We start from the raw sequence: 12,002 nt of genomic DNA, 5'->3' as shown, positions 1-12,002 counted from the left end.
CTGCTTCCGTGCATAAAAACTCCATTTGCGCCGGGTTTGACCTTGTCTTGTTGGGCTGAGTTTCTGGGACTTTTCATATCCAACGATCCTTATGACCAAATTCTCATGCATTCATGGCATCCATTTCTTCTCTTTTTCAAACGCTGCATGCGTCTAGGATTGAATTATGGACTTTGCCGAGTTTTCTCCAGTTCTTTTGCTTCTGTGCTTGTACTAGGCGATGTTTCGGACTCGGGTAATGCTTTGGGGGGTTCGGAGAGTAGTTCGAGATCGCCTATCGTTGGTCTTGTGTTTAGGGGCTATCTTTTTCCATCTTAAATAGCACAATCTAGGCAGGCCCGTCTTGTGTGTGAGCTTTGATATCTTGTAAACTGTAGTTTTGTACATTGTAGTGTTGTTGCACTACTATATCAATTGATCATCGGTATATCAACTACAACTTCAAACACGGATTGTCTTGAATAATGCATTCCAATTGTCCAACTCCCAACTCCATATATGTATATGTATGTATATCTATCTGTGTAAATGCAAATCAAAAGATTAATAGTAGAAACCCATCAAATCAAGTCTGTCGTATCGAAAGATCCCTCGACCGAACCCAAAACCCAGACTCAAAGCAAGTCCAAGTAAGTCCAGCACCAAGAGAGAAAGAAATAAAATGCAAGAGAAGCCAATCTTAACCCCGTCACGGGGAACAATAATTCAAGCAACCTGACTTCCCCGTCGACTCGCAACCCTCGACCCCTCCCCAGGCTTAGCAGTCCTCTGACTCGCCCTAGAAGCCTGACTCCCCGAATCCCCCGATCTCACATGATCCTCACCCTTAGAACTCCTCGACCGCGAATGCGTAGAGCGATGCGAGCGGTGTCGATGCGCACGAGACCCAACCTGGCTAATGGAGTCATCGGGCGAAACATGCGAGTCAACATCCAGGTCCGCGACACTGTCCGGCAGCGGAACATCCCGCGCAGACAAATACTCGAACCCATCCCTAGCATCCTTGCTGTGGATACTTGGGCTAGAATAGTACGTTGCGTTCGAGCCAACGGGGAGGGGAACATTGCGCGCAGAGCGTGAGGATGATGCAACGCTAGCGTTGTCTTTGCCCTTGCTGACACCGGCGTGCGAGGAAGAACGCACTGACTCGGCCCGGTATGAATGCGTGCTTTGCTGGCTCTTTTGAGAGCGCTGCGAGACGACTGACCCGTACCCGTTGTGATCGTCGTGGCTGTGGCGTCGGTGTGTGCTCTGCGACGCTTTGATAGTAGAGGAGCTGTGCACGCTGCCGCTTGGGCCGCCGCGTGATCTCTCGTCGTGGTAGCTACTGATGAAGGTTGAGGGGGCGCAGGCGTAGCGCTGCTGGGCGGCGTTACTGGCGGGTGGGTACTCGATTGCCCGTAGCTGGGCGTCTTCTGGGATGCTGTAGATGCTGCCTTCTGAAGCGCGGCGTGGGTTGTCGTGCATGTACTCGGTGCCTTCGTAGATTGTGCTGGCGCGTGGGTTCTTGGAGGTTACGCTGCGCGTTAGGGTTGAGCGCGGGTTTGAGGCGGTGGTGTAGGTGCTGCGGGGTGGTTCGGGTGCTTCGATGGCGCGGAATTGGGATTGTTGGTCATTTCCGAAGAAGGACTGGGCAGCAGCTTTGATTTGGGGGAAGCTGCTTGCGAACTGTGTAGGCTGTTCGGCTTCTTCGGCTGATTGTGACTCGCCTTTCACCATTGCGTAGGCAATTGCTGCGCCTGCGGCGGCGCCAATGAGCGTGCCCACGATGGTCTTGGCTGCTTTGCTGCCATCGTCCGTCTTTGGTGGTGCGGGCGCTTGCATGGTGTATGACGGTGGCGGTGGGCCGCGGGAAACGACAGTTGGTGCAGACCGCTCAAAGGTTGTGGGTGCTTTGGAAATGGCGCGAGACTTGGCCTCGGATCGGGCTTCGGATCTTGCCTCGGATCTTGCCTCAGACCTTGCCACAGACCTGGTGTCAGACATGGCCTCAGACCTTGGGGGTGCGATGCTCTCTGCCTTGACGGTGCTAGCTCTGCTGCTTGCCTTTGAGACCACAGAGCGGCTGGAACCACCCTCCAGAAGAGCCATCGTCGGCCCGCTGGCCTCTGAGATAACCGAGGCATTGCTGGGCCGGTACACGGCTTCAATGCTGTTACCGTCAAAGTCGATGACAGCTGCACTGAAGTACCCCGATTGCGAATCTCGCATCTTGGGTTCGCCGTGGATCTTCGCGCCGGCTTTTAGGGCACTTATGAAGAACGAGCCGACTGCGTCTTTTGACGGGGCTGGAAAGGCGACATGGACTGCACCAGGAGGAGATCTTTGGTTCGGGTTAGCTTTGTTGAAAGAGTGTTTCTTTGTATATATCACATACCCAGGCTTAGTCTCGGTCATCCAGAAATCAGCAGGTTCCCCCTGCTTCTGACCGAAACCTATATAGTCGTCATGTCGCCCGATGAATTGGTATCCCAATGGCTGTAAACATGATAAGAAGAAAGAGGTAGAGGTTGGGAGGTGAGAGACGGTCAAGGTGATATGCGAAACGGGCATTTCGAAGGTTGAAGTCGACGTGCCTGGTTACCAGCACGTAAGAGTAAAAGAGAATGGGGGTATGAAAAAAAAAGCGAAGGTGAATGGAAAGGAAGAGAGAGATTAAATGCGATATGGAGGATATATACGGTGAGGGAATCCAAGTCTATAACCAGCACTGCGCCAAAAAACGAGGCCACATGAACAGTCCCCAAGAGCCAGTCGGAGTGTGATACTGTGTGACTCTAATCCAAAAACAGAGACGGACTAAGCTAGCAGTTTCCAAAATCCTGCCCAAGCTGGCGAAAAGGGGTCATCCAGCAAATACCGTATGTCTCCGATAGTAGGTTGGTGGGCACTTGAGGACGTGTGATTTCTGTATGGAGTCAGGTAAGTGGGGTCCAGAGACGATTGGCCAAAAGGTCAAATCAATGTTCAGTACACCCGATCTGCACGGGGCAGTTGAAACCGTCCGAGGACGAGGCTTGTTGAAGGCCCAAAGCCGTACTCTGGTGCTTTGAACTGAAAAAAAAAGGTGAGTCCATTCAGCACTTCCAGTAACACAGTACAAAGTAGCCAGACCGGTGGCTGTTCCTGTTCCTGGCTGCATTCGGATATCTAGGGGCCCAATTCCCTGCAAAGTGAAACGCTCTATGGCTGGAGGGGTGCAGATGGGTCCCTGCCAGGTCATCGCGGGGAGCCAATGTGGATTCCTGTTGGCGGATGGGGCGTCTCTTCTGGATGCCCTGAGCGAGGTGCAGGAGCCTATCGACGTTAAGTGGGCTTTTTGCTTACCTGTTCCCCTTGTGTGAGCAAATGGTAGACTTGCGAGTGGAGGGAGAAGAGAAGACTTTGCTGTTTAGGTGGACTTGGGTAGATGTGCTGACCGCTGGTTTTTTTTTTTTTTTGAGTCATACAACAGTACGTAGTACATACATCGTACGTTGATAATTTGAGATTTGTTAGTTTCTAATATGAGTTCACATAGAATAATACTCTACATATCTACAATATTACCTAAATATAAGCCGATGGGCAGAAGTGCATCTCAGATCGCCACCCTCGATCCGATTGGCATACAAAGTGAGGCGAGGCTAATTTGCATGCCACGTCAAGGGAGTTCATTATCTTACTGGAGAGAAACATGTAAAAAAAATAAAAAAGCCATATTTTTATTGAACACAGAAGTTGAAGATATGTGTCTCAGAATCCAAATCAATGGGCCCTGATTTATGTGCTGTTCACTTTTTCTAGTCTACGCATCGCAGCAGTCGAGGTTGAAGCTGGATGGAAGCAAGATGGATCAAAGGACTGGCGAAAAGGAACCAAATGCCGTCCGACCCGTAACTTATGCTGAGGGGGAAAAGAGGTGCTCTCTAAACACCCACAGACAGCCTGGGATGAATCCCGATGCTTGGTAGCTGTCCCAGTATCCAGTTATTCCCAGTGGATTCCCCAAAACAAAACAGAGAGAAAGGTAGAGAGAGTTGGGCTTAAGTTAACAGCCAAAGTACTCGAACAAGGACAGCCATATGCAATATGCCTAGTACCTTCGTTCTGCAACTCAATCTCCGCCCGTAAAAAAAAAAAGTCTGGCAAATGTGCCGTCAATACAGACGACAAAGTACGCGCGCTCTTTGGGCGCGATTTCTTTCTTTTTTTTTTCAGTCGAGTCCCTCAGAGGATATCCCAAACCTCTTCGGCAGCGTGGCAGAACTTGCTGCAGGCCACACTGGCACTAAGACTGTAGTTGCTGATACTGATAGTTTCGTCCTTGAAGGAATCGGCAAAGTCGTCGTGACCCTTGGCCATGGCACCGACAAAGATGGCGACACTCTCGTTCGGGTTCAGCGACTCCAGGTAATCCTTGGTACGGACAACGGGTGCCTCGAAACTCATGGTCACCTTACGGCAGTTGGGGGGTAGGTGGTCGGTGATCGGGTTCTTAATAACCTTAAGGAGCTTTTCCTGAGAGTTGGTCGAACGGATGGAGAGTCGGTGGAGCAGCTGGACCATCAAACCGGCGAACCGCTTGAATGTTCTCGGGATGCGGACGGAGGGGTTGACTTCGATCAAAACACCCTTGGCGGTGTGGATGAAAATTTGGAGCCGACCGGCCTTGTTCACGGGGGAATCGAGAAGAGTGAGTAAGCACTACGGTGGGTTAGTGGGTATTCTCTTTGGACCTTTCTATTGCCACTGGCGATGTTGAATCGTACCTGGTGGGTAATATCTGGTCGGGCTTCACTGATATCACGGTTCATTTTACGCATGATACCGATGTGCTCATCGCTGTTCAACAGAGAAAACTTCTCATCCTTGGTTCCTGACCGTCCACTGGAGACGGCCTTGTAGGTTTCCAGACTGGCATTGGAGAGAACCACGATCAAACGTTGGGTGTCCTTGTCATGGGATGGAATTGCCACATGTTGTTCGGCAACGAGCTGGGGGAGTTCCGGAGGAGGACAAGATTGGGTCCCTGGAGGTGAAATGTCAGACATATTGAAGTTCAAAGTTGCGATGAGAATTGCAATTTAAGCGCGGGGAGGGGTAAAAGGGAAGAAAAACGGTGAGGCTGGGATATTCGGGAGATTGGTGCCCAGCGATATGTCACACGGTCCAGATCAGAATTGATTCTGGAAGATATTGACGCTGAGGATTGTGATTCGAGTAACTGTCGAGAAAGAAAAAAAACCTTCCCGAATATCGAAATTGCTGTAAAGCAAGCAAAACATAGAAACAAATCAACTTACTCGCACGCTTTCTCTTTCCAGCAGCTTGTTCTTGGTCAGACATAGTTAATTTGTAAGATGTTGGTAGTTGAAGAGTTTTTGGGTAAAAAACGGGGACACGGAGAGATAAAAAAAAAGTGGCCCCGGAGATCGGACCGTCAGCTGGTAGAATTATATAGAAACACTCTTTTGCATGTATGTCTTCTTATTGGTATTATTTAGACACTCTATATGTCCAAATAATAGTGAAATAGTGAAATATTGCAATAGAATAATAGAATAGAACAAAATATAACTCCATACTACACATATATATATATGGAATATTTTACAGTCGATTCCCTTCTAGTATTAGCCCCAACGGTCTCGTCAGCAGGGAGATCGACATCCCGTCAATGGAGTACGGCTTGTACAATGCATGATCCCAGCTGCGTTTGAAGCCACATCAAGGCTTCTCTTTGGATAGGTCCAACATCCTAGACAAGAATGTAAACTTGCTATTTCCGCACCTCTGGACTAGACTCTAGCAAGTTTGGCAAACTCTCTGGTGCACAACATTGGGGATTTGGTCAGACCAGATGATGAGGATGTGTAACATGTTCTGCATTAGATTGTGTTGGTGACTCAGAACAAACAAATCTGACTGGCTGCCCAGCATTGCCTCTTGAGGGGCAGCGCACACCGAGAGACTCCTGTCCAGTGAATGAGAAGGGTCATCACATATATGAAGGCCATGAATGGTTCAGAATGGCAAAAGGTTGTACAAGAAAGCCTCGTCACCAGGGCAATCTGACCTGGAATAAGGAGTAGCTCTGGCTATCTCTGAGACAGTTCAGAGTTGCAGAGTTGCGACACCTGTCAGGAATTTGAACCCCGCGGTCCGGTAGAATGCATGTATATCATGTAGGCATCACTAAATGTTCATCTCACGATGACATGCCAAGCACTCAGTTGCCACCGAGTCCGTATTTGTACTCTGTGAGATCTGAGGGAGGCCTACCATATGTCGATGGGACCTCGTAACCTGGCGAACATTAGGCCAATCACTGAACAAGATCGAAGATCTCGTGTCTTGGATCCAATCAGCATGGAATAGTTTATGTTGGCCCCATGCGCTGTATATTCTGAAAATGAAAACAATGCAACCTGTAGCCTGTAGCCTGTAGGCGCTGAATGAAGCATTAGAGCGGTCAATCACAATTCCAACGTGCGCTTCCTTGCACAATACATTATGGGGAAGACCTTACTGGTGAGAGTGCACACTTGGCAATGAGAGGCCAGGGGCTTAGAAAAGCGTCATCTTTAATCTCCCGACTTGGTAGACTTAGCCCAGTGCAAGATATTCTCATTGGTTGAATTTGGAGATTGGAGCCTGTCTTGCCAATTGCCCAATTGTGTATATTTTAGAAAGGAGAAAGGGGGCGAGGGAAAAAAAAAAAAAAAAAGAAGTGCCCGACATACCAACCACAAGGAATTTGAGGGCTGGGTGTGTTATTTGTTATACTCCTGCACATCTTTACGTCTTCACTTTACATCTCTCTGCTCCTGACTCTTTCATTTCTCCTTGGTCCGGTATTAATCCCGGTGGCGAGACTCCCCTTTTTCATAAAACCAGCTCTCCACCAGAGAACTGTTGATCATTTCCATTTCATTTTTCTTCCTCTATTTGAACTTGAAACATCTCCAGATCGAAAAATCAAAAAAAGCACTTACAAGTGTTGGATAAAAAGCCCTCAGGTAAGTCAATGGTTAGTCATTCGAAACAATATGACCTAAAACAGACTAGCGTCCCACGCGTGCCGTCACCAGCTGGACTTTCTCAACTTCCTCATCCCACCTTGCCCTGAGCAAATTTTGGAAAAAGTCAGGGTCATGCCGTGGACAGTTACCAATTCATTTAAGAGGTATGTATACTGGGTTCAATTTCCGGGGCTGAGCTAACTCAATTTAGAGGACTTATGAAAACTTACGGACGACCAACATGGCGCGTCTACGATGATGAGCGCGCCGCAAAGAAAAGACGCGTGGATGAGTCGGATGAAGCTGAGGCCAACCTGCAATATGCCATCCGTGAATCTTCAGCAGCCGTGCTGTCGAGCCCATCGCGTCGGAACTCCTTGTTGTCGGAAGGCACGCTCGATGATATTGACGATCTCACCACACCACCATCGTCACCACCTCCGCGGTTAACCCCACCGCCAGCAAACACCCGCAAGCCAACATTCGCCTTTCTCAAGCGGAAGCACAAGGAAGTCCCGACCGGATCGCCCTTGACAGAGGTCAACTCGAATAGTGTACGCGCATCCGTGGACCCACCCAAGCAAAAGGGTCAGAAACAGCCCGTCATGCGCCAGATGCAGATCGACCTAGGAAATGATACACGAAAGACCTGTGTTACCTGTGGCATGGAATATATCCCATCCAATACGGAGGATGCGGCACTGCATAAAAAGTTCCACGAGATGAATGCGACTGGGATCGACCTGGGCAAGGCATTTATGCGTGCGAACGCCTCACGCTGGGTTTACGAGGCGACTCGATTCGATGAGGGGTACGTGGTAATTGTGGACCGCAAGGCGTCCCCCAGTGCCAAGAGCCAAGCGAAGAAGGTTCTTGAAGTTGTCAATAAAGAGCTCTCATCACCGGAAATCGACGACGAGACCCTCTGGAGCCAAACGGAACCACCCAAACATTTACAAGATGGTCCGACCGAGAAAGTAGATCGGTACCGGGTATTTCTACATATGAAGGACAGTCGCTGTGTCGGGCTCTGTCTGACCGAGCGCATCTGGGAATCGCGACCGGTGGTGAAAGAAAATGGCGAACACAATGGCTCTGTCTCGACACGAGATGAAATCCGCCCGGCCATTGTCGGAGTCTCTCGCATCTGGACCTCCGGATCCTCGCGGCGAAAGGGAATCGCTTTAGATCTCCTCGACTGCGTGGTCATCAACTTTATTTACGGGATGGAAATAACAAAGGCACAAATTGCATTCAGCCAGCCAACGGAGAGTGGCAATCGCTTGGCACATAAGTTTTTCGAGGGCGAAGAGACATGGCATGTCTATAACGAGCGGTGATGGTTGAACATGGGAGGGTCTTTTCTTTTTAATCATTTCACAGCAATGGGTGAGGCATATTTGGGGGGGGGACTTTGTATTCTCTGGAGAGCGTTTTTTTTATATTTTTTATGTGCTTCTGTACCATACCTGTACCCTTTTTCCCGTGTACAATAGGGAGCTGGGATTCGTTTTTCAACTATCCATAATTCAAATGTTCAATGTTATGCATTTTATTCCAAAGCCTCTCGGACCGGACTCGACGGAAAGCGGCGCGTAGGAAGTAGGAACCTCATAAACTCGACCCCTCAATCCTTCCTTTTCTCTCGATTCTAACATATTCATTGTCGCGATGTCTGGATCAAATCCTTTTCGCATTAGACGGGGTGAGTATTGTTTTTCTCCTTCTTTCCCCTCTTGAGCCTTCCCGGGAGGAAATCATCTTATATGCTGATTCTGGACAGGCAATCCCGATCCATTGTCTACCAACTCAGGCACCTTTGCTCCTGTTTTGCCCTCGAAGCCTCTATCCACTCCACCTATAGTCCCAAATCGTTATGGGAAGTCGTCGATATCGCTCGAACGCGAGATAGATGACTCGAGCTCCTCGGACGAAGAGACAAACCCATTCAACCCGGTGTCTACGAGCGATACCGAGGATGAAATCAATGGGACCAAGAGCTCAGCTTCCGGTGAAGATGATCGACCAGAAAATTTTGGGTCAGCTCCACACCCAGCTCCATCAACAGATGGATCCCCCATATCGCCCGACCACAACATGCGGTCTGCAACAGGTGTAGACAGCTCCCATGCACGTCCTACAGTACAGTTGTCTCCAGAGCTCAATGCAAGCCCTCCCGGCCGAGCGAAAGACAAGAAGCCGCCGCCTCCGCCTAAGAGTCATCACGGCCGCAGAATCGGGTCTACAGCCGCAGAATCCTCCCAGACCGCCCGGTCCCGGTCTACTAACCGCCTATCAATTCATGGCTCTGGGAATGTGACGCCCGGCGCCTTGCATCCCAGCTCGGTGTCTCTATCATCGGACTATTTCTCGGTCCCCGTGGGAGTGACGGGGTCGACGGACTCGCTCCAGCGCAGCCAGTCTCAGCATAAGCGTCCTCCAACGCCACCTCTCAGTCGACGGCACAGCCAGATGCGAAGATCCAAGTCTACACAGTCCAAAACTAGCAGCCGATTAACTATGTCTTACGACTCGGAGAGCAATGATAGCTCTCTGCCTCCCAGTCCGGGTCCTTCCAGTCGGGCGCTGGAAAACAAGAGAATCAGCATGCCTCCACCATCATCGCGAGACTTCCAGGGGACTGCCCCGTTGGGAGAGTTCTCGCTGAACCTATCTCCCCACACTAACTCCAGACCATCATCCCTGAAGGCTGGGCGGCGGGCATCATCCTATGGAAGTGTACCGGCTGGCTCTCCTGGACCACCTCCGCCTCCTCCGCCTCGACGCACTCGAGACCCCATTGCCCGTAGTGATGCGATGGGTTTGAAGGACAACCAAACGCCAGCCCCAGCCCCAGCCCCAGGCCCACAGCCATCCAATGCTCTTGATATCCTGGCGGATCTCACCAGACTTCAGAAAGAGGTGGATGATCTCCGGGGGCATTATGAGAATCGGAAAGTCGATTGAAGGAGCAGCGGGCTGTTTTCTCCACATTTTAGTATGGGCGATTGTATACATGAATGAACGAATGCATGAATTTGGCGTACGTTTCCCATTGGATTTTGGTAGTTCTGAACCTCGGGACCTTAATATGGGGAAAGATGAACGGATCAGTTTAGTGTCCATCACGATATGCGGAGCTCCAGATTGTATAAACATCGAAAAAATTCAAAAATATAGGTAAAATAGAACTATCTAATACCATTCTGAATCAAGTAAATTAAATAATTCAATGCCTGATAATGCCTGATGAAGTAATAGAGGCCTTATAAATGGAAAACCAGGTAATACAGGCCAGGTGAAAAGCAAAGGCTTTAGTATTGTCCATGTGGCTACTAAAAATGACTGTAGAGATCAGGTATGACGTGGGGGCAAATTAATTATTTACTTGAGTCCCCCATCTCTCCTTCTTTCTTTCCTTCATCTCTGATATTTCTCAAATTACTAACTTTGATTAATTCTCAACTCTACCTTCCCTTCTCATCTTCGCATCATGTCTACTCCAACGCTGATCAATTTGCCTCCTCCCCCATCGGAACCCGTCACTCCATCGGATATGGGACCGTAAGAGCTCTCCATAACTCCGTCTTCCCCGTGTCTATACATAACATGGAGAGTTGACTGACTTGATTAATTAATGGGGAATTCAGAGGCACCCCAAACTCCGGTACTACATCGCTATCGGCTCTCTCAACAACAGCCATCAAAGACGGTCACCAGGGCCATCCATTCACCCACAGTCACCATGCGCACCAGTCCTCCACATCCTCCACAACCCTAGAGGCTGAGCGTGCAGACCGAATCTCCCGCCTAGCCGGCCTTGAGCGAGTTGCCACAGCCCGCGCCGGTGGCCAGACATCCGGCCAAGTGCTTCCGCCATATGCTCCAGGATACTTTGAGAGTCAAGTACTGAAGGAGCGCAGCACAGTCGGCAGCGCCAGTGCAACAGGCAGCATCGCTGGACGCACGACCTGGGCGAGCAGTAGCGACACATACGACGCTGACAGAACGAGCGAGTATCACGAAGACGACGGCACCTCCAGTGTCGGTAACATTAGTGATGAAGGTAATGCTAGTCTGGTCGGCTTTGGCGAAGGCGCCAACAGTACTTACAGCGGGCCGATTTCTCGTCCGCCTGGAATGAACCGTGTTTCCTCTGGACGGCCTACTTCTATTGGCAGCCCAAATGTCAACCGCCCGAATGCGCTAGCTTCATATCTGCAGCAACAACAGCATCATGCTGGGGAGAGCTCCATGATGTCGTCGTCGCCGGCTGGGTCGATGACTCCCGAGCCTGTGAACGAGGATGCTCGCATGGTTGATGGTATGACTTTTGACTCGGATGTTGTTGACACCACTGCCAGAACTCCACGATTGGTTACCACTCCCGGTCACAGCAACAGTGGATTTGGCTCGCCAGGCCGGGATTAGAGTCTGATTCTTGCTTTGGTAGACACAAGAGGTTACGGAAGGCGTTTTTTTTAGTGGCTTGATGCCTCGAATGGATTGCTTTTTTTTTTTTTGTATCTGTTTCGAACCAACAATGGCTATGCATGTAACTATAAGCAGAGAAACTGTGTATCAAGACTTGTATGTCCAAATATTTAGGTGTCGTTAGTACCTGATTGGGTGCCTTTCCCCTCCAAAGACCGTTGCCACCTGTCTTTTCCACGTAAATCTAGACAGCTAGGCATTATTATAGGTATTTAGTTATCTAGACATGTAGAATAAAACTGCATAAAGCTACTATATAGTTCTATTCAAGCTCCAATTCAAGTTGAAGCGTACAATCTATACAATTGGGATTCCCGGCACAGCGTGTATACCGCAGATGACGGCATGCCGCCTAGCCACATCGCCAAACCCGAATTTTCTTTCTTTCACTCTTCAACCTCCCCAACTACCTTTCTTCGCCCGACCTCTTTTTGCTGGCATTGACTTGTCTAGCAGTCTTCTATTCCGCCGACTTGCTGTTTTCACTTGCCCAGAAACCTCCGA

At 49.6% G+C, this 12,002-nt stretch overlaps 5 protein-coding genes across 5 annotated transcripts; 3 read left to right on the top strand and 2 right to left on the bottom strand.

The window, feature by feature from the left end:
• Positions 1-705: 705 nt before the first annotated feature.
• N7517_004195 (VOC family protein) lies at positions 706-2,553 on the bottom strand (the record flags this gene model as incomplete). The annotated part of the gene is made up of 2 exons (XM_056721925.1): positions 706-2,323; positions 2,378-2,553. 2 exons carry the CDS (start codon positions 2,551-2,553, stop codon positions 706-708), a joined length of 1,794 nt encoding a protein of 597 aa, XP_056578175.1.
• Positions 2,554-4,209: 1,656 nt separating this feature from the next.
• N7517_004194 (18S rRNA pseudouridine methyltransferase) lies at positions 4,210-5,033 on the bottom strand (the record flags this gene model as incomplete). The annotated part of the gene is made up of 2 exons (XM_056721924.1): positions 4,210-4,686; positions 4,752-5,033. 2 exons carry the CDS (start codon positions 5,031-5,033, stop codon positions 4,210-4,212), a joined length of 759 nt encoding a protein of 252 aa, XP_056578174.1.
• Positions 5,034-7,136: 2,103 nt separating this feature from the next.
• Positions 7,137-8,344, top strand: N7517_004193 (ESCO family N-acetyltransferase; the record flags this gene model as incomplete). Its single annotated transcript, XM_056721923.1, has 2 exons — positions 7,137-7,168; positions 7,216-8,344. 2 exons carry the CDS (start codon positions 7,137-7,139, stop codon positions 8,342-8,344), a joined length of 1,161 nt encoding a protein of 386 aa, XP_056578173.1.
• Positions 8,345-8,675: 331 nt separating this feature from the next.
• Positions 8,676-9,971, top strand: N7517_004192 (uncharacterized protein; the record flags this gene model as incomplete). The annotated part of the gene is made up of 2 exons (XM_056721922.1): positions 8,676-8,709; positions 8,788-9,971. The coding sequence occupies 2 exons, from the start codon at positions 8,676-8,678 to the stop codon at positions 9,969-9,971; spliced, it is 1,218 nt and encodes a 405-aa protein (XP_056578172.1).
• A 526-nt stretch (positions 9,972-10,497) lies between these two features.
• Positions 10,498-11,435, top strand: N7517_004191 (uncharacterized protein; the record flags this gene model as incomplete). Its single annotated transcript, XM_056721921.1, has 2 exons — positions 10,498-10,568; positions 10,655-11,435. The coding sequence occupies 2 exons, from the start codon at positions 10,498-10,500 to the stop codon at positions 11,433-11,435; spliced, it is 852 nt and encodes a 283-aa protein (XP_056578171.1).
• Between the last annotated feature and the right edge of the window lie 567 nt (positions 11,436-12,002).

The sequence above is a fragment of the Penicillium concentricum genome (genome assembly GCF_028827145.1).
Source record: "Penicillium concentricum strain IBT 3081 chromosome Unknown utg000002l_segment0_segment0, whole genome shotgun sequence".
NCBI lineage: Eukaryota > Fungi > Ascomycota > Eurotiomycetes > Eurotiales > Aspergillaceae > Penicillium > Penicillium concentricum.
This window is presented reverse-complemented; position numbering and strand designations above follow the sequence as displayed.